Source organism: Suncus etruscus, chromosome 15 (genome assembly GCF_024139225.1).
Source record: "Suncus etruscus isolate mSunEtr1 chromosome 15, mSunEtr1.pri.cur, whole genome shotgun sequence".
In the NCBI taxonomy this organism is placed as follows: Eukaryota; Metazoa; Chordata; class Mammalia; order Eulipotyphla; family Soricidae; genus Suncus; species Suncus etruscus.
This window is the reverse complement of record NC_064862.1, coordinates 90,839,150-90,863,549: the sequence shown is the minus strand read 5'-3', so window position 1 is coordinate 90,863,549 and position 24,400 is coordinate 90,839,150. Positions and strand designations below refer to the sequence as shown.

General features: G+C 60.5%; 4 protein-coding genes across 5 annotated transcripts in view; 1 reads left to right on the top strand and 3 right to left on the bottom strand.

The window, feature by feature from the left end:
* The window catches only part of NFIX (nuclear factor I X), a 68,084-nt gene extending 62,924 nt beyond the window's left edge, over positions 1-5,160 (bottom strand). Inside the window, exon 1 of one of the 2 annotated variants that reach the window (XM_049788422.1) lies at positions 4,997-5,160. In XM_049788422.1, the coding sequence (XP_049644379.1) occupies positions 4,997-5,023 (27 nt within the window). In that variant the 5' untranslated portion in view covers positions 5,024-5,160. The remainder of the gene's footprint in view (positions 1-4,996) is intronic. The other variant, XM_049788423.1, reaches the window with a different exon arrangement.
* Positions 1,797-24,400, bottom strand: part of GCDH (glutaryl-CoA dehydrogenase) — a 59,642-nt gene continuing 37,038 nt past the window's right edge. The window contains exon 13 of the mRNA XM_049788426.1: positions 1,797-1,808. The gene's annotated coding sequence lies outside the window, so the exon portion shown is untranslated. The remainder of the gene's footprint in view (positions 1,809-24,400) is intronic.
* Positions 15,303-18,306, bottom strand: DAND5 (DAN domain BMP antagonist family member 5). Its single transcript, XM_049788358.1, has 4 exons — positions 18,286-18,306; positions 17,700-17,813; positions 15,696-15,933; positions 15,303-15,427 (listed from the first exon to the last, which is right to left on the bottom strand). The coding sequence occupies exons 1-4, from the start codon at positions 18,304-18,306 to the stop codon at positions 15,303-15,305; spliced, it is 498 nt and encodes a 165-aa protein (XP_049644315.1).
* Positions 22,387-24,303, top strand: GADD45GIP1 (GADD45G interacting protein 1). The gene is made up of 2 exons (XM_049788436.1): positions 22,387-22,775; positions 23,950-24,303. The coding sequence occupies exons 1-2, from the start codon at positions 22,426-22,428 to the stop codon at positions 24,287-24,289; spliced, it is 690 nt and encodes a 229-aa protein (XP_049644393.1). The 5' UTR covers positions 22,387-22,425; the 3' UTR covers positions 24,290-24,303.

The window sequence follows — 24,400 nt, the reverse complement described above, 5'->3', positions numbered from 1 at the left end:
CCAGACACCCCAGCTCCATGCCCCCGACCCCTCCCCGCCTGCCTGCCTGCCCGGCCAGCCGGGCACCCCGGCCCGACTCCCCCTGCCCGGCTGCCTGTAGGTTCCTGCCACCCCCTCGCCCACCAGGCCCAGTGTTGCCTAGGCCAAGCCCCCGGGGGTGTGTGAGGGAGTGGGGGGCAGCCAGAGGGCTCCTGCACGTGAGCTGGGCCTCTCCCGCCCTCAGAGGGGGCTCCTGGAGAGAAGGAGGGGGCGCGAAGGGGTCTGAGCTGGGGGGGCTAGGCCTCCTTTTAGAGAACGAGCCCAGAGTTGCGGCCAAAAATCGGGAGATATTCAGAGAGAGCCAAGAGGAGCTTGGCAGGAGGAGAGAGCGAGGGAGCGAGGGAGCGGGAGGAGGGGAGAGAGGGAGGAAAGAGAGAGAGAGAGAGAGAGAGAGAGCAGGGGGACGAAGGGGGGGTCTCAATTTCCAAATCCGGGCTCTGAGCCTGGGAGGGGCCATGGGGGAAGAGAGAAGGAACTGGCTGCAGGGGCCCAGAGGGCAGGAGGGGCTCAGAGCACAGACGACACCCTGGCTGGTCTGGCCCAGACACCCCCACCCCTGGGCGCCAGGCAGACAGAGGGAGGCTGCCCTAGGCAGCCACAGAAGTCATGGTCAGGGGGCACCAAGCCGGGTGCTGCTCACGGTGCCCTGAGACACCAGACTCAGGCAGAGCAGGCAAGCTGGGCTGGGATCCCCCCAGTTAGGCCTCGACACTCACAGATACAGATGGGTTGGGAGGTGTCGGAGATGCAGGGGTGACCCTCGGGGTGGGACTGGCCAGACATGTGTGGGCAGCAAGGCCCAAACACCTCGACTGGGATGATCGCAGTTGGGGATCTGCCCCAATTTCGCGGACACAGCAGCCACAATGGGGGACACACAAGAACCCCGATACTCAGATACACAGTGTGGCAAAGGCACATGAGGTGCACGGGTCCCACACACACACACCTCAGGTACTGGGAAAGGTGGCATCACGGCTCACAGGGCCACAGGTTGGGGTGCACTCAGGGGGCCACCCAGAGCTGTACCCCAAAACACGACTTCGGGGGTCCCACACACGTGAAGGCCCCCAATGTCCGCTGCAGGGGCCATGAGCATGCGAGGGTGGAGGGTTCCAGAGAGCCCAGATTCGTGCTTCAGCCCAGGACTTGGAGGAGGGGTGTAGTTGCACCCCTAAACCCCCCTGCTCATCCGCCAGCCCCGGGAGCCAAGACAAACGAAGTGACACATGGCTGAGCACCCCCCCCCCCCCACTCTCTGGCCCTGAACTGTCTCGTGCATCCAGATTCCAACTCCTTCAAGTCACTGCAAGGGATTGGGGCAGCTGAAAAGGCCCCAGCTCATGCACCAAAGAAGGGTTTAGTGCTCACAGCCCGCCAGCTCCAGCCTTGTCCTGCACCTGGTGCCTCCTAACTGCCTCTGCTCTGCCCACCTCTTCCAAACTCTTCCCTGCAGCCTCCTTCAGGCCGCCCTCCTGGGCTGCAAGGGTTGGGAGAAGACTGGCCCATCTTCCCCTGCTCTGAAGAGACCTGGCTTCCACGGGGAGGGTCTCGTGAATGAATCCAAGAAGACAGTTGGCATGACCACAGGCCTGAACTAAAGCGTCGCCCGGCACCAAGACCTTGGTGCTCGGAGAAACCGAAATGGTGCATTAAGGCCTGGGCGGTGGCAGCGAAGACCCAACACTGTCACTGAAGCCTGCAAGGCCCAAGGCAGCGCCCAGCCCACAGCCTGTCTGGAGGCCACGCAGAACATTCCTGGCTGGGCCCTGGACCCCAGAACCCACATTGTCCCAGACTTCCAGCTAGGCCTGGCCCCACCTCAAAACATCTCAGTGGCCAAAGGGACCAGACAGTCACGACAGCACGAGCTTTGCCTACGGCCGACCCGGGTTCAATCCCCGACACCGCCTATGATCCCCTCCTCACACACACACCCCTGAGTGCTGGCAGGAAGGATCCCTGGGCACCACTGGGGTGGCCCATACTTCCCCCAAATTCGCCGCAGCCCAATCCAGGCCTCAGCACGGCCCAGCCCGGCCCTCCTTGGGCCCGGTCCCCAGTGGGGCCAGAGCCAGAGAGAAAATGAGGCTGGAGAGAGGGAGGGAGAAAGAGTGTGTGCCCTGATGCCAGGGTGGGCAGCAAGATGGGGCCCCCAGGGCCCAGAAGTGGAGTACTGTTGTGAATTAGGGGTGCAGAGTCCCAACCCTCCCCCGGAGGCAAAATATGTCCCTAAGGCCACTAATATTTCCTGTCGCGGAGGTGTCTTTTGGCAGTAGTGGCTGGGCCCATGGAGGTGCCTGTTGGGCAAAGGCGCGTGCGAGTCAGTCTGTCCGACCGACCATCAGTCTGTCTGTCCCTTTGGAAAAACCACAGAGCAGGTGCCTGGGATCAAATGGGTTCGAGCTCTATCTGCATGTCAGCAAATGAGGCCCATCTCGGGAGTAGGGTGGGTGCATGTGTGCATTCGTTGGCTTTGAGGGGTCTCCCGGGGGAAAAAGTAGGTTGCTTAGTGCCCCTTGGCAATGGGGGCAGGGGATGTATCCACGAGTGAGGGCAGCAGACAGCACCACATGTTACCGTGGCTCTGTTGGGGGACCCCATCCTGCCTCCCTGGCCTGTCCACCATGGGGGGGGGGACAGTGCCACGGGCACCCCCTCTCGCCACCCCGCAGCCCCCCTTTCCCGTCAGGCCTCGCTTCTCCCGGCCTCGTTCCTGCTCAATCATTTATTGATTTTAAAATCGAAGCCAATTCTGGCTTAAAAAAAAAAGGAGCGAGAGAGACAGAGAGAGAAATAGTCCAAGACATGGAGGAGGGGAGAGAGAGAGAGAGAGAGAGAGAGAGAGAGAGAGAGAGAGAGAGAGAGAGAGAGAGAGAGAGAGAGAGAGGCCTGCCAGAGCCCACAGCCAGAGCAGGAGAAAAGCTGGAAGCCGCATGCTGGGGACTGTGAAACAAGAAGGCCAGAGACGTGGCCAGAAGGACAGACTCGTCCAGCAAGACAGACAAACAGACACATGGGTGCAAGACACTACTGCACCGCAGGCTCTGGGGTCCAGAGAGCTGGAGTACGGGGTGGTGGCCATTAGATCCTGCTGCCCGCAGACACGGGGTGCCCTGCCCAGCGTATGAGGTGTGAGTCGGCACCTCGACACAGAGCGAAACCTTTACTCACGACGGGTGGAGGGTCCCCAGATCCAGCCCTGACATGGCACGATGGGACCGTGCCCTAGCCCCTGCTCTAGGCCTTTGTTATTGCCAGTGGCCCAGCTTATGGGGGGTTCCCATCCTACAAGCGGTAAGGGACTATAAGCCACGGGACGTGGGGGGTTCCAGACTCGCTAGGCCTCAAACTACCGACCCTGCTGAGGGCCTCGTGGCAGAACTGCCGTGTGTCCTGTTTGCTGCCTGGGGTCTCGTGGCCAGGGTACGAGAGGCTGGTCTGCCAGCCAGAGACACAGAAGGAATCCAGAACTTTAGTCCGCGCCCACAAAGCCATCCCAAGGTGCGTGCAAACGACAAACACACACCTGGCTCTGCTTAGGCCCCAGTGGGCAGCCAGGCCACACCGTGCCACGCCATGGCCGGCCAACCCTGGGTTGGGGAGACCATGGCAGAGCCAGCTCCAGATGGGCTTAGGGAGCAGATGGAACACCTGGACCCCGTGGATCAGTGGCCTCACCTTCCACCCAGCTTGCAGCCCCCGGCCCCGATATATTCATGCCCACCCTTGTCCCCACTGCGGGTGCCCCTGGCAGTGCTCACAGGCAGGAATACGAGGGCCTGGCCTCGAGAAGGCCTCATGGAGCGGCCCCGTGGCCGGCTGGAAGGGGATGAGAAGCAACTGGGGTTGCTGCATGATGAGAGACAGTGCTCGGGCACCCTCAGAGCATGGAGCCTACACCCAAGCGGGCAGCAGGGCTTGGCAGACAGGTCCCTGGCCTGAGTCCCCCGCGTCTGCTGCTGCCCAGGAGAGCGCGGAGCCCAGAACTTCGCTGGAGGCGGGACACATTCCCGCATTCCCACAGGCAGCCTTGCAAGCCAGCGCTGCGGAGCCGAGCCGGGACCGACAGCGCGCTCAGCCCAGGCCTCCAGCCTCTCCCTCCCGCCTTTGGGTGGTTGGACGCTGGGACGGGATGGGGGCGCCCCTGCACCCCTCCCGTGCTCGGGGTGTTGGGGGGGTGGGGAGGGAGATCTGTGGCCAGAAAGTTTGCAAGTAAATCCAAAAGAAGTTTGGGGGTTGGGGGCCCCCACGGCGGCAGCGGCGGCGGCGGCGGCCAGGGTCGGCTCAGAGGCGCGGCCCCGGCTGGCAGCACGCCCGTGCCTCCCTCTCCTGCCCTGCCCCTCCGAAATTTGGGAGCCCCGCCATTTTCTCAGCCCCGCTCCCATGTGAGGCCTTGAACAAAGACTTTGGGGAGACGCCCGGGCCGCTTGGCCCGCCCCGGGCACCCCAGCCGCGCGCAGGGGGCCCGCTGCCACCCTCGGGAGCCGCCGCGCCCGCCCTAGGGCGCGCCGGGGGACCCGGTGCCCGCCGGGCGCCCTCGGGGAACACCCCCTGCCGCTCCGTCACCCTCCGCGACCCGCGCCCCGACACCCCGCAGCCGGCCGCGGGGAGACCCCCCGCCCCGCGCCCGGCCCCGCTGCCCACCGCGCCCCCGCCGGCCGCGCGCGCGGCGTGTCCCGGACACCCACGCAGACACGCGCCAGGCAGACACGCACACGCAGACACGCGCGGGGGCACACGCACCGGGACACGCGCGCGCGCCACGCGGCGAGCCCGGGGCAGCGCCACGCACGCAGCCGGCCACCCCGGGGACCCCCGCGCCCGTCGCACGCGTGTCCCGGGCTCCCCACCCCCACCGCCCGCCCCGGGGCGCAGCGCGGCGCGGCGCACCGCACCCCGCGCCGCGCCGCTCCACGCCACCCCGCCCGGGCGCGCGGGGGCCGCCGGCCGGTACCTGGGTCAGGCAGTACGGGGAGTACATAGCTGGGCGCACGGCCGGCCGCGGGGACGGGGAGCTCCGCCCGGCAGGCGGCGGCCGCGCTCGGGCTCGGCTGCGGCTGCGGCTGCGGCTCCCGCTCCGGCTCCGGCTCCGGCTCCGGCTCCGGCTCGGCTGCTCCGGCCCCCGCGCTCGCTCCGCCGCCGCCGCCCGCCCGCCCGCCCGCTCGCCCGCTCTCTCGCCCGCTCTCTCGCTCGCTCGCTCGGCCCCGCCGGCTCCGGGGCCGCCGCCGCCGCTGGCGCCGCGCTCGCCGCTGCCCTGCCGCTGCCGCTGCCGCTGCCGGTGCGTCTGCCCGGGCCGCCCCGCCCGGCCGGTCCCGCGCCGCCGCCGCCGCCGCCGCCGCCGCGCTGCGAAAGTGAAAGTTTAGACAAAGTTTGGAAGCGGCGACTCGACTCGGCTCGGCGCGGAGCGGGCGGCGCGGGCGGGCGGGCGGGCGGGAGGAGGGGCGCGGGGAGGGGCCGGGCCTGCACACCCGCGCGCACACGCGCTCACACGCACACACGCGCACTCACGCGCGCCCGCCCGCCACGCGCCACGGCGCCGGCCCCGCGCGCGGGCAACTCGCGCCCACCCGCCCCCGCGCCCACCCACCCGGCCGCTCGGCGCGCGCGCGACCCCTGCCACGCGCAAACACGCAAACACGCGCGCCCCGAGATCGTGGACACGACGGGTCACGACGCGCGCGCGCCGGGTCGCCCCGATTCCCACGCAGCACAGGCGACACCCGCACATACACACACTCCGGTGCTGCACCCCAACCCAACCCACCCCACCCGGGGCCTGGGCGCCCCTTCCTTCTGCTCCCACAGGACTCCAGGGCACCCCAACCCAGGACAGACAGCTCCTCTGTGGGGTCACCCAGATGGGCACCAGCATCACATTGCCCACCTGTGCGCCCAGGCCTCTCGGCCCACCGCGGCCCCGACGTGGAACACACGGGCCGGCACACGGCATGCCAGACGCACAGAACACGCATGACATGTAGCATCAGAGATCGTACGTGTAGCGTGTGACAGGTGTGTAGCAAACACAACATGCAGTCACCGTGCAACACACTCAAAATGCACGGCACGCATGTAGTGTGCAACCCAAGGAGATCACGCTGCACACGGGCAACACACACAATACACAGCACAGGCACCATAAGGCATGCGCGGATCATGTTGCAACTGAGCGTGCAACATGCCACACGCCACAACATGTAACTGCATTGTGTGACATGCGTCATACATGCACTGGAAATCACACATGTGTGGCACACAGCAGATAGAGTAAGCCCAGCACACACGAAGCAACACAACACTGTATCTATAGCATGGGATATACATGTAGCTCATCACCCGTGTGTGGTGCACCACACAACATGCATGTAGCATGTGCATACTCACACACATACTTGGCCTGGATAGGCTCTATACAGACTTGGCAGGAGCACTCACGGCAAGACTCCAAGCCAGAGACCCAGCCTGCCCCCCACTCACCCTTGCTCCAAAGGAAGAGAGAGACCAGGCAGGGAGGGGTAGCTGCTGGGACCAGAGGTGGGTAAGCCAGGGTGAGCTCTGGGGTGACCGCCCCCAGGCTCCTGCTGACATGAGGCTGCTCAGGACAGCTGCCAACCCCCAGGACATAGGAGCTAATGCAGGCCTGTCTGTCTGTCTATCAACCAATGCCTCTGTGTATGCACAGGCCCAGTCTGTCTGTGAGTATCTAGGGGTGTGTCTGTCAGTCGGTCTGTCTATTAAATACCCGGGGGGGGGGGTCTGTGGGAGAACACCCATGAGTGTATGCCTGTCAGTGGTGCCCAAGGTGTTTGTTTATCTGACTGGTACCCAGGGTGTCTGTCTGTCTGTCAGTTATCCAGGTTGTCTTTCTGTCTGGGTCCAGGGTGCCTGTCTGTCTGGTGTCCACCTTGTCTGTCAGGTATCCAGGTTGTCTGTCTGTCTGTCAGATGTCAAGCTGTGTGGCTCAGATGTGTGCACTCACAGTCAATTTTAACAGGTCCCAGAGTTCTGCTCAGGCAGAACTGTGAGGTCAGGGTGCGAGTCCCTCATCCAGGAACTGGTCCTGGGCCGGGGGGGGGGGTCTGTTTGAGGGGAGGGGCAGGTTTATAGACATGGGGCATCAGGCAGGTGAGGACAGGACGGGACCAAGAACCACACAGGGTACAGGTGGGGGAGGGGGTCCCTGCAGGATCTGAGCCAGAGCAGAAGTGATGCAGGCTGTGGGTTGGGTGGGGGTCCTGTGTCCCCAGATTCGATTTGTCCTGATGGCAGCGACTGGCAGTGCTGCAGTGCATCTCCCAGGCCTGGTTCCCTGTGGGTGGCTTTGGAGATCTGGGGACAGCAGGGCCCAGGCTGGGTGTATCCCTCGGGGTCCGGGAGGGTCTGTCCCCACAGTGGTGCCACCCCATGTCTGCCCCGCCACCAGGCCCTGGCACAGGGAATTGATACGTCCTTAAAAATTCAAGGGCTTCGGGTAAACAGAAACTTTTCACACCGGTTACAGTTTCAGGGACTGGAGCTGGGGGGGGGGTATGGGGGTGGGGCTGAGGGGGACACAGGAAAAAGGCGGGAGGATCCAGCGTTTTAGGACCAGGATGGCTCAGGAAGGGTTTGGGGGACCAATGGGGTTGGGGACTTCAGGGTTTAACAAGGTTTGGGGTTTCTGAGGCCAGTTTGGGGGACTGTTGGAAGCTAGGAAGGAAGGTTGGGGAGCAGTGAAGGAGGAGACTGGGGCTTTTTTGAGGGGTGCACATTGACAGTGTTCAGGGGTTCCTCCTGGCTCTGTGCTCAGGAATCACTCCTGTCAGGCTCAAAGAACTCTGTGGGATGCTGGGAATCCAACCCGAGTCAGCCGAGTGTTAGGAAATGCCCTCCCCACTGTGTGGTCGCTCAGACCCTGAGATTGGGGCTTTTCAAGGAGCTGGAGGTTCAGGGGGTCTCTCATGGCAAATGGACATGAAGGCGCAGCCCCTCTGAGGCACCTGGACTTACACAGCCCCTAACCCTGACTCCAGGGTGGGGCATCCCAAGGAAGCTCCCGGGGCCACTGCAGGAGGCCAGATGGGCTCTGAGTGTCCTGAAGAGACACTCTGGAAAGCCGGGGGTCCCTGCAAGGGACCCCATACAATACACACACAGACACAATGTGCACGACACACAACTCACAAGACACACACACCTCTTGCATAACACACAATATACCCAACTCACCCCCGACACACAACACACACACACATAACACACTCACAGCCCAGCTCTGGTCCAGCCTCAAGAGCCTGGACCCCCCCCCACCTGCTGACACACAAGCTGTTCATTCATTCATTCATTCACTAATTCACTCACTCCCTTCCCTCCCTCTGTCATCCCCTCACCTACAGCCCTCAGGGCCCAGGTGGCATCCTCTGCACCCCAGGCCTCAGCTGTGGAGGAAGAGGGGTCCCTTCGGGTGCACATGGCCTGCAGAAAGCGGTGGGAGGGAGAGAGGGTGCTGGGTGCCACAGCGGAATCCCCCACATTCCTGTCGTGCGTGGGGGCACCCTGGTAGCAGCTGGGCTCTGAGAAGGCACCCAGCCCAGCTGCTGGGGCCCAGGTGCTGCTGGCAGTTATGAGGAGGGGACTTCTGGGGGGGGGGTCAGTCAGCTGAGGGGGTCAGTTGGGGAAGGGGAGGGCCAGCCAGGGAGGGACTACTTAGGGCCTCAGGGGCCAGTCATGATGGGAGGGGCCAATCAGGGAGAGGAGGGGCTAGGCAGGAAGGGAAGGGACAGCCATGGAGGGGTGGAACCCGTCTAGAAGGGAAGGGTCCAGGGCTAGTAGGGGAGGAAGGGGCAATCACGAAGGGGAGGGGCCAGCCAGGGAGGGGAGGAGCCAGTAAAAGGGAGGGGCCAATCAGCGAGGGAAGGAGCCCATCAGGGAGGGACTAGTTAGGGCTGCAGGGACCAGTCAGGGAAAGGAGGAGCCAGTCAGAAGGGGAGGGGCCAGCCCTGGCGGGAGGAGCCAATTGGGGAGGGGCGTGGCTAGTCAGGGAGGGGAGGGGCTAGTCATGGGGAAGGGCCAATCATGAAGGGAGGGACCAGGCAGGGAGGGGAGGGGCTAGTCAGGGACGAGAGGGGGCAGTCATGAAGGGGTGGGGCGAGTGCAGAAGGGGCGTGGCCAGTCAGAAAGGAGAGAGGCTATTAGAGGAGGGAGAGGCCGTTGTGAAGGGGCGGGGCCAGTGGGCGGGGGAGGGAAGGGACCAATCAGGGAGAGACTAGTTAGGATGGTAGGGGCCAGTCAGGGAAGGGAGGGGCCAGTCAGGAAGGGGCGGGACTAGTAATGGGGAAGGGCCAATCATGAAGGGAGGGACCAGGCAGGGAGGGGAGGGGCTAGTCAGGGAAGGGAGGGACAGTCATGGAGGGGTGGGGCGAGTCCATAAGGGGCGTGGCCACTCAAAGGGAGGGGCCATTGTGAAGGGGCGGGGCCAGCCGGCCAGGATTCCTGGCCCTGCTCTCAGAAAGGCCCTGCTGGGACCTCCGAGCCCAGTTTGGTGGGCAGCCAGGGGAGCCACGTCAGAGGCAGGGTCACCCCACCACCGTGCTCCCACACACTGTCTAATACAGCATGCATGTTCACACAGCGTACACAGAGCCTCACAGACACACACAGACAGGCCCACGCAAAATACACGCTCTCACACACACACAGTACTCACGATGACACGCATCTATATACAAACTCACTCCCACGAATACACTCACGGGCACACAGACTGACACACTCACAGGCGCACCCCACACAGATATGCACGCACCGACCCTGCTCTGAACCCCCTGCAGCCCCCTACACACACCCTTTTCCTTTCCTTCAACCCTCCCTTCCCAGCTCAGGCCCTCCCTGCATCGCTGCTGCCCCCTCTGACACAGTCGGGGGACACCACAGAGCCAGACTGTAAGCGATGTGCATGTGTGTGGCCCAGACTCGCACACATGCGATGCACATACCCTCACACGTGTTTACATGTGCAGTCTCCGTGTTCACACGCTTGCACATTCGCCACACATGGATGGGCAAGACCGGCCACAGCGCTGCTCCAGGCAGACAGCTGGGGACTGGGTATCCCCCAACCACATACACACACCCCCGCTGCAGGGAAGGACTCAGGGAGACCCATCTTCGGCCTTTTGCACCTCACTGACCATTGGCCACTCCAGCTCCCTGCAGGACTTCTGCCTGAGCACCCCCCAGTACTTCAGGGTCCTACTCCAGTGCTCCTACGTGAGCAGCTCAGGGCGCTGAGTGCCCTGTGACAATGACAGCAAGCGGGTGCCGGAGGGGGAGGAGAGACACCACAGCCCCCCCAGGCTGTCACCATGGCACACCCTCCCGGTCACACCTCCCGCTGGCTCTGCTCTGCGCTCAGTCACACCTCCAGACAGCCGCGCCGCCTGTCACTCCTGCAGCCTTGCTGTCACGCACGGAAATGCCACGTGGAGAGTGGGGGCACCCCCTGATGTGCCCCCAGGCTCAGATCCCCCCCAGTGAAGCCCGTGTCTTCCCAGGCTGTGGTCACAACTGAGTCCCCACAAAGGCCCTGTGGGGGCTATTCCCAGCTGAGGCAAGGCAGCCCCCCTGTTGACCTGGGGTCCCACCCACCCCTTGTCCCCTACCTTGCAGAGGGAGGCAGGTGACAGAGGAGGGCCTGTCACACACCACTGCTTCCCCATCCCTGTTCCCACACTGCACCAGCGTTCTGGACAGGGTCATCCAGCAGCCAGGCTGGGGGTCACTGGGGCACCTCCAGCTCGACTGGAGGAAAAGGGACGGCAGAGCTGGCCCCTCCCTTTGCAGTGGGCGCTGGGCGTGCGTGGTGCATGGGGGGGCTTATGGCCCAGCAGCTGTTAGCACTGGGTGCCAACCCCCCCATGAATATTCATCAGCCGGGCGCCAAGGAACCTGTGGGGGCCTCTCACTCCCAGGCAGCTGGGTGCCCCCTTCTATGCCAGGAGGCCTCAGGTGGGGGGAGCGGGCAGCCAGGCCCCGGGGGCACCCCACGGAAAACCACACACGGACCCACCTTCAGCCAAGGCCCTGCTATGGACAGCCCAGCACTCACCCTGGGCACACACACACACACACACACATGCCAGCGCGTGAACCCACAACAAAATGTGTAATCACCCTCGAAACATACACACAAACCCCTAGGCTTGCTCACCATCAATACACGCGAGCGCGCACACAGGCATGCAAACACGTGAACCCACAATCACAAACACAATGCAAGTCACTCTCCCCCTCAGGCTCTTCTCCCACAAACATACAAACACACGGACACACACGCACCCTGGCCGGCCACAGGCATGCAAACACAGGCAGCCGAACACCCCGCAGCCACAAGACCACAAACAGATACACCATCACACTGAAACAGGAAGACACCCCCACACCTCGGTCCAAACAGAGGGGCAGACACCCACAAACCACAACCGACAGCTTCCCCTAAACTCCCCACATGCACGTGCAAAGTCACCCACGAAGCTGCAGCCTCTTGTCTGTCTCTCTCTTGCACACACACACACACACACACACACACACACTGATATTTATTTTGCACGCAGAGAAACTGAGGCCCCCAGCTGCTGAACTCTACACTCCCCACATGCAGGTGCAAAGTCACCCACGAAGCTGGAGCCTCTTATCTGTCTCTCTGTTGCACACACACACACACAGACTGATATTTATTTTGCACGCAGGGAAACTGAGGCCCCCAGCTGCTGAACTCTACACTCCCCACACGCAGGTGCAAAGTCACCCACGAAGCTGGAGCCTCTTATCTGTCTCTCTGTTGCACAAACACACACACACACACACACACAAACACACACACAGATCTTTATTTCGCACACAGGGAAACTGAGGCCCCCAGCTGCTGAACTCTACACTCCCCACACGCAGGTGCAAAGTCACCCACGAAGCTGCAGCCTCTTGTCTGTCTCTCTGTTGCACACACACACACACACACACACACACACACACACACACACACACACACACACACACACACTGATCTTTATGTCGCACACAGGGAAACTGAGGCCGCCAGCTGCTGAACTTGGCTAAGCCCTGCCGAGCCTAGCGCGGCCAAGGCTGTAGCAGCGCGCCCCCTGCCGTCGGGCTCCGGGAGTGCCGCGGAGGCGCGCAGGGGGCGGGCTCGCGCCCGGCGTCTCCATGGCAACCCACTGGCACGCGGAGGGCGGGGCGCGCGTTGCCAAGGCGCCGGCAGCCGCGTGAATGGGGCATTGTTTGTCCGGGCGCCCCCTGTCCCGCTGTCCCGGACCCACCCGGACCCAGCTCGAGTGGGTTAGGGCTGGAGAGACGGGAAGAGAGCCCAGGCCAGCGGCCCAGGGAACCCCAAGTCTCAGACCAGCGCTTCTCCTCCCTCCCCAAAACACTCTCCCAGGCTTGGCCTTGCACCCTTGCGCCCATGGGTCACCAGACTTTGGGGTCACTTTCCAGGTCACTTTTCCCGTAGACTTCAGGGCTGACTGAGAGTCAGCCACAATCATGGGGCATGCGACCCCCAAACCCCACCATGGAGACACTCAGCACAGCTGCAGCTTCTGCCCAGACACCCATCAGTGGGGTCTGAGTCCCACCTGGACACACCCTCGGTGGGACCCTCCCAGGGGCCATCCCAGACTCCAGGCCCCCCACAGCCTGCATTGTTTGCCTGTTTGTTTATTTGGGGACCCTCCCCGGCTCTGAGCTCAGGGATCACTCCTGGCAGTGCTCAAGGGACCCTGTGGAATGCCAGAGATGGAACCCAGGTGGGTCCTGTACAAGGCAAATAAATGCCCTTCCCGTTGTGCTATCTCTCCAGGCCCCTTAGAAGCTGCATTTTGTGTGTTTTGGGGAGGTTTAGAGTTGTACCCCAGTTCTTAGGAGCTCCTACTTCCACCCAGTCTTACTACTCACGGGCAATGTTGGGGGGGGGTCAAACTTGGTGGTCTGAGTGTGGAACCAACACCCTGGTTTGGTGTGATTGTCCTGCCCCTACTCACCCCTTTCCTGCCTGGAGCTCTGTACCCCAGATAGGTTACTGGAGTCTGGGGTCAATAGTCCACACGTCACTGGTGGAGATTGGGGGGGAAAGGAAGAGGTGACCCCCAGCCCGGTCCCTCTCCCCAGGGCTGGGTCAAGGCCAACCTCAGTGGTCCCCAAACTCCTTTGGGGCAGTTTGACCCAAATCTGGGCCAAGCGCGCCTCCTCGTGGCCACATGTGGTTGGTGCCAACTTGGGGACCTCGGGCGGCAGGGAGCGGAGCCTGGCTGGGAGGATCGCCTGGGAGGACTGTTTGCAATGGGGAAGCTGGGGAAGGGGGTCCTAGACCCATAAAAGAAACCCGAGGCCAGACTCCAGCTGCCACAGCTGTAGCTCTAGAACTCGGCCCCTGGTGTCTAAAATCCCAGTAGCTGAATAAAGGCATTTGTCTGGCATGATGGAGCATGGAGTTTGGGTCCCCCAAGCCCTGCCAGGAGTCACCCCTGAGCACTGCCGGCCCTGACTTCAAAACAAAACCAGTTAAATAAAGAAATGGGGCGCCAGAGTAATAGTACAGCGGGGAGGACGTTTGCCTTGCATGCAGCCCACCTAAGTTCGATCCTCGGCATTCCCATGGGGTCCCCGGAGCATCACCAGGAGTGATCCCTGAGCACAGAGCCAGGAGTAACCCCTGAGCCACCACTAGGTGTGACCCAAAACCAAAAATAAATAAAAGAAAAGAATAAATAAATAAATGAAATCCTAGACCAAAGGTCCGTTCTGCAGCTTTGGAACCTGAAACTCCAGAAATTGGAAGATGGGAGCTAAGTGGCCCAAACCATTCTGTCATCGTGCCCCCCAACACGTTACTGTACCCCCAGATCCACACAGCCGGGTCTACACCTCCCAGTGTCCACCAAAGACCCTCAAACACACAGACACCCCAGATCCAACACTACCCATCTCTTTATCTCTGTCTGTTTCTCTGTCTCTGTGTTTTTGTCTCTGTCTGTCTCTCTCTCTCTCAGGCCACCACCATCCCGGGCCCTGGCATTGGAATTGCCAACACAGTCATCACAGAGACAAAAAAAATAACAATAATAATAACTGGCTTGAGCTATCTCGGCATGCACGCGCACACACGCACGCGCTCCCCCAGCATGGAGAAACCCCAAGTCTTGGCAGCCACACACAGCCCCTGGGAACGGGACCCCCGGGACGAGCCTCGCGGCGCGCCCCCCCCCCCCCGCCGGCTGGCGGCTCTAATACAGATGCCAAACTCATAATTGTAAGTGAGGGTGACGGGGTCACCTTGAGCCCCAGATGCTCGCGCGGTGACAGATGGCGCTGGCAAACCTGATTAGCAGCCCCCGCGCCAGCGCCTGTGGCACCTGCACCCCCGCCCCTCCCCCGCCCCATCCTCATTACCCAACCATTACCGGGCCTGGGGGGCCAGGGGGGCCGCTTGGCACTGCCCGGGAGGGGGCAGGGGCTCGGGGGGCCCCCTGGCACCAAGGTTCCCAGCTGGCGTCCAGGCTGGCAGGGCACAGCTGAAGGGGGGCAGTGTCTCCTGCCTGCCAGGGAAGGGGGTGCCCAGTTCCCTCTCCAGGCAGCCTGAGGTTTGGCACAGAACCCCGGAGCGCTGGGGAGGCTGCAGGAGGGCACCCCACCTGGCGCCTCTGCTGATCTGCTGACCCCCCCCCCCAGCTTGGGAGAGGTCCACCCTTTCTGTTCCCACCCCCCCCCCGCAAGCCTCAGGGTCAGGGGTCGTGGGCTCCCAGGCCCCCCGCAGGCCCATCTGTTTCCTGCAGCCCCCGGGGCGCCCCTCACACGGGGCCCTTCCTTCCTGAGGCAGGAAGAGGGCTGGGCCCCCCCACAACCGGCCAGCACCCCCCCATCCTTGCTGCGCTCCAGGAGGGGGGCAGTTGGACCCGGCCCGCACCACCACATGGCCCCGGTTCGCTGCCAGGCCGGACCATCTGCTCCTAACCCCGGTTCCAGCCGCCCAGCCGGGCCACGCTCCCCTGTGCGCCCCGGGCCTGGCCAGGAGGCGCCCCCCACCTCCCCACTCGCCCTGCAGGAATCAAGGAACATGCAGGGCTGAGCCAGGCCAAGCTTTATGAGTGCGGGATACAGGCCTGAGATTCTCAAGGGCCCTGGAAGGCTTTGCCCTTCCCGTGCCCGCCCCCACTTTTGGGACATCAAAGTCCTCCCTGGCTGGGTTCTGGGGGGATCTCCGCGTCGGTTCATTTGAAGCATTTGAAGGCGGGGAGCTGTCTGTCTCCCTTGTCTGTTTCTCGGGGTCCCTGTCTGTCAGGGCTGCCCGCGTCTGTGTCCACATTTGGGGCGCTGACATCAGTCTTTGGCGCACCTGAAAGGTGCAGAAAGCATGGTCAGGGGTCCCCGTTTGCTCCGAAATTTGCTCCCCCGGAGACTCAGGGGCCTTGGCTTTGCTTCTTGCAGGCCTGTTTCTCTGCAAACGGGGCGACGGGCCCCCTATAGTACTGAGCGCAGGACCAGGGGAATCCAGAGCCAGGCCTGGTCCGGGTCGTGTGTCTGGCAGCTCCCAGGGTTTGGGGCGCCACGTCGGGGCGGGGAGCGGGGTTTCGGGGCGCGCTACTCCGGCTAGGCTCACGAGCCGGAGTCGCAGCGACACCCCTGCACCACCAGGGTGTGAGTCTTCACCGGCCTGCGGGAGCCGGGCCGGCCGGTCTCGCACCACATCACGAGCGGGACGCGGCGTTGGAGCGCGGGCCCGCAGCGGTTGCAGATCGTCCGGGACGCGGGGCCCGAACCCGGCACGTAGAGCGACGAGCAGCGGCCGAAGCAGAGGCGGTTGCGGACGCGGACGGGCGCGCAGCCGGGTCGGGAGAGCACCTGGGGAAAGACGGGGGACACCCGAGCATCAGGGCCGCAGCCCGCACCCGAAGCTGCCCTCTGCTGGCGGCGGGGCGCCCGGCACCTCGCAGGGAGGCGCGCTCCTAGAAAATCCAGACTAAAGGGGGCCGGAGCGATAGCACAGCGGTAGGGCGTTTGCCTTGCACGCAGCCAACCCAGGACAGACCCGGGTTCGATTCCCAGCATCCCATATGGTCCCCCGAGCCTGCCAGGAGCGATTTCTGAGCTTAGAGCTAGGAGGAACCCCTGAGAACTGTCGGATGTGCCCCCCCAAATGTTCTTTAAACTAGCACAAAATTTGGAAAAGAAATGGCTCCTAGCTGGAGAGTGGGCAAGGTTAAGACACGCCCCCACTTGCATGCTCCCTGCCTGGGGTTCCATCCTGGTGCCCCCAGAGAGTCCCCCCAGCCATCCCTGAGCAGTCTCTGAGCACAGAGCCAGGAGGAGTCCCTGAGCACCACAGGGTATGGTCCAAACCACCCCTAATAATAATAATAATAATTCCAAAATAAAAGAAAGGGCCGGGCCCGGAGAGATAGCACAGTGGCATTTGCCTTGCAAGCAGCCGATCCAGGACCAAAGGTGGTTGGTTCGAATCTCGGTGTCCCCTATGGTCCCCCGTGCCTGCCAGGAGCTATTTCTGAGCAGACAGCCAGGAGTAACCCCTGAGCACCGCCGGTGTGGCCCAAAAACCAAATATATATATATATATATATATATATATATATATATATATATATATATATATATATATATATATATATATATAAAAGAAAGGGCCCAGAGCGATACCCCTAAAGAGGGTAAGGTGCTTGACTTGAACGCAGCTGACCTGGGTTCAATCCCTGGCATCTCATCTCATCCCCTGAGCAAGCCAGAAGTAATTCCTGAGCACAGAGCAAGGAGTAACCGATGAGCACTATCAGGTGTGCCACTCCGAAAAAGGAAAAGAAATAAAAGAAAGTAAGGGGGGCAGAGAAATGGTATAGGGGAAGGTATTTGCCTTGCATGAAGCTGGCCTGAGTTTGTCCCCCCAGTACCACATGCATCCCCTCCAGCTCACCAGGGCTGATCCTTGAGACAGAGCCTGGAGGGAGTTCTGAGTACCATCAGGAGCAGCCCCCAAACAAAACCAGAACAGGGTAAGAGGCAGGCAAGATTGTCCAAGGCCAGGTTCGAGGCCTGGGTTTGTTATTTGGATTTTTTTTTCAGGTTTTTTTTTTCTAGGTGGGCACACCCAACATTCAGGGAATCAGTTCTGGAGGGTCTCAGAGGACCACCTGGGATGCCAGAAATTGAATGGGTGGGGCGGAGGATAGCACAGTGGTGGGGCGTTTGTGGTAGGCCTACCCATGAAGAGCGGTAGTTTGACCCTTGGCATCCCAGGGGCAATTTCTGAGTGCAGAGCCAGGAAGAACCCCTGAGTGCCACTGGGTGTGGCCCCAAAACAACAAAAAATATTGAACTCAGGTTGGCCAAGTGTTTGATGCATGTGTCTGGGCCATGCATGGCAGTGCTCCTAGTCCCAGAATCGACCCCTGGCCATGCTTGAGGCCCACAGGCAGTGCTGGGGGGAGTCATCCACATGCAAAGCCAGCACCTTCCCCTGGACGTCTCTGTGGCTCCAAGAGAGATGCTGTGGTTCCGTAAAGAAATACGCAGAAAGAGAATCTGTCATTTAGTCCTAAAATGCAGGACAGCCCGGTCCATGCACCCCACCCTCTCTCCCTTCCACCCAGCCTCACCTGTGTGAAAGGGACCGCTCGACAGTGCTCCTGGAGCACCTCCATTGGGCTCAGGGGCAAAGGTTGAGCGGGGCTGGCTTCCTTCTGCAGGCCCAGAAATGCCTCCCAGCTGCGCTGAGGCCAGGGAGGACCTGGGGGCTGGGAGGTCTGATTACCGGCTGTCCACGACCCGGGTGTAGTCTTGGGGGTACCCCAGGGCCCAGGCCTCCCCAGACTGGGGGATATCCAGGAACCACTAAGCAGGCTCAGGAAAGAAATCAGGCGGCTGAGAAACATCTGTCCGTCCTTTCGTCGGTCGGTCTTAAGTGTCGGGCTGGAATTGGGCACAGGATCCTGGCCGGCAGGCGACCCTGCTGTCTGGGTGTGGAATATTTGGGGTCCTCCTTCTCAGCTTATTTTTAAGGGCTGCCCCTTCTGTAGCTCCTGCCCCGGGGAAGCCTGAGAGACCTCCACCACCATCACCACCCACGGGAGAACAAACACCCCCTCCCTTGCTCCGGGAAAGTTCTCACCTCTCCCCCAGCCAGAGGGGTGACTAGACCCACAAAGGCAGGTTCTCAGACATGAGGGGGTGAATTCCCAGTACTGCAGCTTTCTGGATCTGCATTGTTCATGTTATGCCTCCTGGGCTTCAGTCCCTCTCACACCCTGTTCCACTTACAGGGGTTCCCCACAGCCAGGAGGGGATTTGCCTTGCTCCAGCCAACATAAGGGTTCGATCCCCGGCATCCCATAGGGTCTCTTGTACACAGCCAGGAGTGATTCCTCGGCCAGAGCCAGGAGTTACCCCTTAGCATCGCTGGGTGTGGCCCCCCCAAAAATACCATGCAAGATTATTTTAGAGTGTAGAGTGTTTGGAAAACTTTCAAAAAAGGTTCCTCTAAGGGGTCCAGATAGCAGTCTTCAGGATGGTCAGGGAGAGCTTCCAGGAGAAGGTCAGATGTGTTGCAGAGACTCAAAGGGGCCCATGGGAGGAGAGTGGGAACCACTTGAAGAGGAATCCGGGGCGCCTCTTCCCAGGCTCAGAGTCTCCAGAAGCTCCTGGGGGGTCCGGGCCAGGCCCTGCCATCTCTGCGGGCACCCACCTCGCACCTAGGTGAGGGGTAGCCCGTCCCGAACCCGTGAGAAGCGGAGGGGCGGCCCCTTCCCGCGACCCGCCACCCTGTGCCCAGAACCCGGTTGCGCGCGGGGTGCAGGGCGCGCGCCCCCTGGCGGCGGCTCTCAGGGGTGCGCGGTGGCCGCACCCAGACACACAACGTTCCAAGTTCCCAACATCCAAGTTCGAGGCTCAGGCCAGGCACCTGGTGTCTGTTTCTTTTTAGGCCACATCCGGCGGTGCTCAGGAGTCACTCCTGGCTCTGCACTCGGGGATCACTCCTGGCGGTGCTCAGGGAGGACCCTATGGGATGCCTGATATCGACCCCAGGACAGCTGTGTGCTAGGCCCTCCCCGCTGTACTATGTCTCCAGCCCTTGAAAACCCACCTTGAAGCATTCTAGACACGCCTATCTTAGCCCCAGTCTCTCTGAGACCCTGAAACCCCACTTTGGGATTTTGGGCCATACCCAGCAGTGCTCAGGGATTACTCCTGGCTCTGTGCTCAGAAATCTCTATCTGGCAGCTTCAGGGGACCATATGGGATGCCAGGGATTGAACCCGAGTCCCTCCCTGATCAGCTGCATACAAGGCAAATGCCCTACCGCTGTGCTATCTCTCTGGCCCTTAAACCCCACTTTTTTTGGGGGGGGCACACCCGGTAATGCTCTGAGCTCAGAAATCACTCCTGGCTTGCGGAACCATATGGAATGCTGGGGGCTAGAACCACGGTCCGTCCTAGGTCAGCACGTGCAAGGCAAATGCCCCACCACTTTCACCACTGCTCTGTCCCCAACCCCACTTTGAAGCATCCTAGCTACCACCATCTTTGATCCATTCTCTCCATACTCCAGGTCTAATGCAAAAGTCCATGCTACTTGCTTCAGAATCCACCCAGAATCTGCCAGCTGCTCTCACACCCAGGCAAACCTATACCAGACCAGGTATGGACCCAACAGGTCTCTGTTTCCACAGTCAGTTCCCCCCAGCCCTTAAAGGGCAACTATAAATCAGAGTGTGTGTGGAGTCTGTGGGCCTCTCTGTGTGGAACCTTCTGGCAACCCATCCCAGGTTTTCCAGGCATAATAGCAGAGCAAGACTGGGAAGCTTCCCATGTGCCAGCATGGGAAGAGGGCCAGGAAGAGCCCAGCTGTGGAAACGTGCCAACAGAGTGTCCATTCTGCACTGACTTTGGCCAGTAAGGGGTCCAGAATGGGCTTCAGGGATTCTGTACATTTGCATTTCCATGTCACACGACTTTGCACCTGGGAAAAGCAAGATCAGCAAGACGTTGCTCTTTGGTGGGGGGATCTTTGGGGGCGGCTCAGCAGTCAAGCTTGGGAATGGTGGGCTGGGAGGAACACTTCGGGAGGCAAGGGCTAGACATCAGCATCTCCCTAGCAAGCGCCTGGTCATGAGTTGAAATGCCTAGGCCCTAGCCTAGGGTCTCATATGCACCATCAACGAGCAGTATCTGGCTGTCACATAATGGGTGTGAGTCCCCAAAAGCAGCGTGGCTCCACTTCTGTAACTTCCAAAAAGAAGTGCATATAGTACCAACATGAACCCCACCAGCACTGGTGTGAACACCAAATGAAGAGTGTGATTCCCCAGTAAGTGCCCCAATTAAACACTGACCCAAAAGCAAATGAAGATATTTTTTTAAACTTTTTATTTATTTGTTTATTTATTTTGTTTTAGAAGCCACACCTGGTGGCGCTCAGGGGTTACTCCTGGCTTTGCGCTTCTGGCAGGTTCAGGGGACCATATGGGATGACAGGATTTGAACCACCGTCTGTCCTGGATCTGCTGTGTGCAAGGCAAATGCCCTACCACTGTGCTATCGCTCCGGCCCATTACTGCCCATTTTAAGTGACAACAAAAGTTGGGGGCCGGAGCGATAGCACAGTATGGAGGACATTTGCCTTGCACACAGCTGATCTGGGTTCCATCCTCGGCATCCCATAGGGTCCCCCAGCACTGTCAGAAGTCATTCCTGAGTGCAGAGCCTCATTCCTGAGTGTTGCCAGGTGTAGCCCCAAACCCAAAACTAATTAAATAAAGTATTAAAAAATAACTAAATGCCATCTTTTTTGTTTCTTTCTGGGCTGTACCGGAGCTCAGAACCTGGAGGTCCTCTGGGAACCATATGTAGTACCCAACACAGAACTGGTTGGTAAGCACCTTCAGGCCTAGACTAGCTCTCCAGCCTTAAATGCCATGTAAGACATATAAAGTTAAGTGTATATTCCTATTTCAGTAATAGCCTCCTGCTAAGATTAAAAATTTTTTTAATTATATCAGGGGGCCGAGAGATAGCACAACAGTAGGGCGTTTGTCTTGCATGCAGCTGATTTGAACAGAAGGTGGTTCAAATTCCGGCATCCCATATGTACCCCTGTGCCTGCCAGGAGCTAGTTCTGAGTGCAGAGCCAGGAGTAATCCCTGAGTGCCGCAGGATCTGACCCAAAAACTAAAAAAATTAATAATTATTATATCTGTGATGTATAAGAAATCTATAACTGGGCGACAGTTCATTAGGGAGGGTGTTTGCCTTTGCATGTGGTCGACCTGGGTTCGATCCCCGACATCCCATAAGGTCCTCCTGAGCACTGCCAGGAGTGATTCTTTTTTTTTTTTCTTTTTTTTTTGGGGGGGGGCCACACCCGGCGTTGCTCAGGGGTTACTCCTGGCTGTCTGCTCAGAAATAGCTCTTGGCAGGCACGGGGGACCCTATGGGACACCGGGATTGCCGCTGTGCTATCTCTCCGGGCCCTAGGAGTGATTCTTTTTTGTTTGTTTTGTTTTTGTTTTTGTTTTTTTCGTTTTTGTTTTTGTTTTGTTTTTGTGCCACACCCGGCAGTGCTCAGGAATTACTCCTGGCTGTCTGCTCAGAAATAGCTCCTGGCTGGCACAGGGGACCATATGGGACACCGGGATTCGAACCAACCACCTTTGGTTCTGGATTGGCTGCTTGCAAGGCAAACGTCGCTGTGCTATCTCTCCAGGCCCAGGAGTGATTCTTGAGCGCAGAGCCAGAAGTAATCCATGAGTGTCTCCGGGTGTACCTCAAAATAAAACCACCCCATTTTCAGAAATATTCTTCCCTTTCTTTCCACATCTCTTTAGTCTTTCTTTCAATTTTCTATTTTTTTAAATCATGTTGCCGTTGGGTCTTCCTAAAACCAATGTACTATCAGTTATGTCAACTATGTAATGCATTTTCTTTAAATAAATTAATTAAAAAAATCAAAATAAGGGGCCGGGTAGGTGGCGCTGGAGGTAAGGTGCCTGCCTTGCAAGCGCTAGCCAAGGAAGGACCGCGGTTCGATCCCCCGGCGTCCCATATGGTCCCCCCAAGCCAGGGGCGATTTCTGAGCACATAGCCAGGAGTAACCCCTGAGCGTCAAACGGGTGTGGTCCAAAAACCAAAAAAAAAAAAAAAAAAAAAAATCAAAATAAAACGACCCTTGCCTCACCCTCTCCCTAGGCCTAGCGAGATCCCCGGGGCGCTGGGACTACGGCACAGGCCGCCGTGGCCACACCCACGGCCACGCCCACCCGGCGTCGCGCGCAGGCAGGCAGCGCCGTGGCCAGCCCGGCCGGCTCGCGAGGACCCCTCACGGCCAAGATGGCGGCGCCCACGGGTCCGGCGCGCCGCCTGCTCGGCCTGGCGGTGACCCTGCGCCCGGGCTCGCGTGGGTACCGGGCGCCGCCGCCCCCGCGTCGCTCGCGCAAGCCGTGGTGGCCGGACCCGGACAACCTGCTGACCCCGGCCTGGCAGCTGCGGCCCCGCCACGCAGCCAAGCAGTTCGCGCGCTTCGGCGCCGCCTCCGGGGTGGACGCCGGCTCGCTGTGGCCGTCGCCCGAGCAGCTGCGCGAGCTGGAGGCGGAGGAGCGCGAGTGGCACCCGAGCCTGGCCGCCATGCAGGAGTCGCTGCGGGCCAAGCGGCTGGAGGAGCAGCGCAAGCGGCAAGAGAGGTGCGTGCGGTGCGAGCTGCGCCCCCGAGATTTCGGGGTGTCAGTTCCTGCAAGCTTGCCCGAGCCCCTGCTGGCGGGGATCAGGGGGGAACCAGCCTAAGGTCGCAGGTGCTGGGGACACCCGAGGATCGAGCTCTTGAGAAAAACCCAGTAGGCAGGAATTCTCGGTGCAATGAGGGGCGTGCACCTCGGGCCCAAGGGCTGGATGTCAAAGCTGACACCTGATCCCAATGGACCGAGCACTGATCTTTGGGAGGGAGGGAGAGAGGAGAAAGGAAGTTCCCTGCGCGATCAGGTTCAAAGGCCCGGAGTTCATAAGGAAGGTGAAAAGTTAAGCTGGGAGAGCGGGAGTGGTAGTACAGACTTGGAAAGCCTGGAAAGCGGCCAACCTGGTTTTGATCCCCAGAACCCGCCGCTCTCCCAGAACTGCCAGGAATAATTGCTGAATGCAGAGCCAGGAGTAACCCCCAAGCGTCGTGGGGTGTGTTCTTCCCAACTCCCCCCATCCATGAGGGAAGGCAGTAACAGCCAAGAAGGGGAAACTGTGAGCAGGCTAGTAGTGCCCTAAGAAGCTAAAACACTTGTTCTTTTAACACCTTAAGACAGAGGGGGGCCGGGTGGTAGCGCTAGAGGTAAGGTGCCTGCCTTGCCTGCACTAGCCTAGGACGGACCGCTGTTCGATCCCCTGGTGTCCCATATGGTCCCCCAAGCCAGGAGCGACTTCTGAGCGCATAGCCAGGAGTAACCCCTGAGCATCACCGGGTGTGGCCCAAAAACCAAAAAGAAAAGACTGAGGGAATCGTGTAAATTTAGAGGGTGCAAACCGGGAGTAGTGAAGCCAGGTGGACCCCAAGCCCAACCACACCAGGCCGCCAGGGCTTGAATGGATCCTTAAAATGGGGAGATGACTGACGCCCCCAAGATCTGGAGGTAGGATGGAGGGTCTGGCGGCTCAGGGAAAGCATTCATAATGGTACACAGAAGGGATGCGCAGGGGATAGTCCCAGGGAAACCGTTCCTCCAAGTCCTATGGCCTTGACCCGGACAAGCCAAGGGCCAGGTCTTCCCCTGCCTTCGATGACAGAAGGCGTGATGTCTCCCACTGCCCATCTACCTCATTCTGTCCGCCCCACGGGAGTGGGGCCTGCGCCTTGACCGCCCTGCACCCCTGCAGGGAGACACTCATCGCCGAGCGCATGGCCCAGATGCCGCAGATGATCGAGAACTGGCGGCGGCAGCAGCAGCAGCGGCGGGAGAAGGCAGAGGCTGACAAGGAGCGGCGGGCAAGGCTGCAGGCAGAGGCCCAGGAGCGCCTGGGCTACCATGTGGACCCCCGCAGCGCCCGCTTCCAGGAGCTGCTACAGGACATGGAGAAGCAGCAGCGCAAGCGCCTCAAGGAAGAGAAATTGAGACAGAAGAAAGAGGCAAGGGCGGCCGCGCTGGCCTCAAGCACCTCCACGGCCTCGATCAAGGCCCAGGACCCTGGCACCACACCTGCCAATCCTGACCAATAAAAGGTGTTCCCCAACTGTGCGCCACTCTTGACTCACTGGAGATTCTCGGCTTTGCAGACTAACGGGCTATAGGGGTGCCACGGGGAATAATGGGGGCGCAGATGGTGGAGG

What these genes read in the sequence shown, in the direction of transcription:
- DAND5 (XM_049788358.1), bottom strand. Translation starts at nt 18,306, where the DNA reads ATGCAGATCCAGAAAGCTGCA. An exon ending in TGCAGATCCAGAAAGCTGCA is followed by an intron (nt 17,814 to 18,285) that starts GTACTGGGAATT and finishes CCCTGGCCTCAG; the next exon opens with CGCAGCTGGGAGGCATTTCT. An exon ending in GGGGTGTCGCTGCGACTCCG is followed by an intron (nt 15,428 to 15,695) that starts GCTCGTGAGCCT and finishes TGCACCTTTCAG; the next exon opens with GTGCGCCAAAGACTGATGTC.
- GADD45GIP1 (XM_049788436.1), top strand. Translation starts at nt 22,426, where the DNA reads ATGGCGGCGCCCACGGGTCCGGCGCGCCGCCTGCTCGGCCTGGCGGTG. An exon ending in CAGCGCAAGCGGCAAGAGAG is followed by an intron (nt 22,776 to 23,949) that starts GTGCGTGCGGTG and finishes GCACCCCTGCAG; the next exon opens with GGAGACACTCATCGCCGAGC.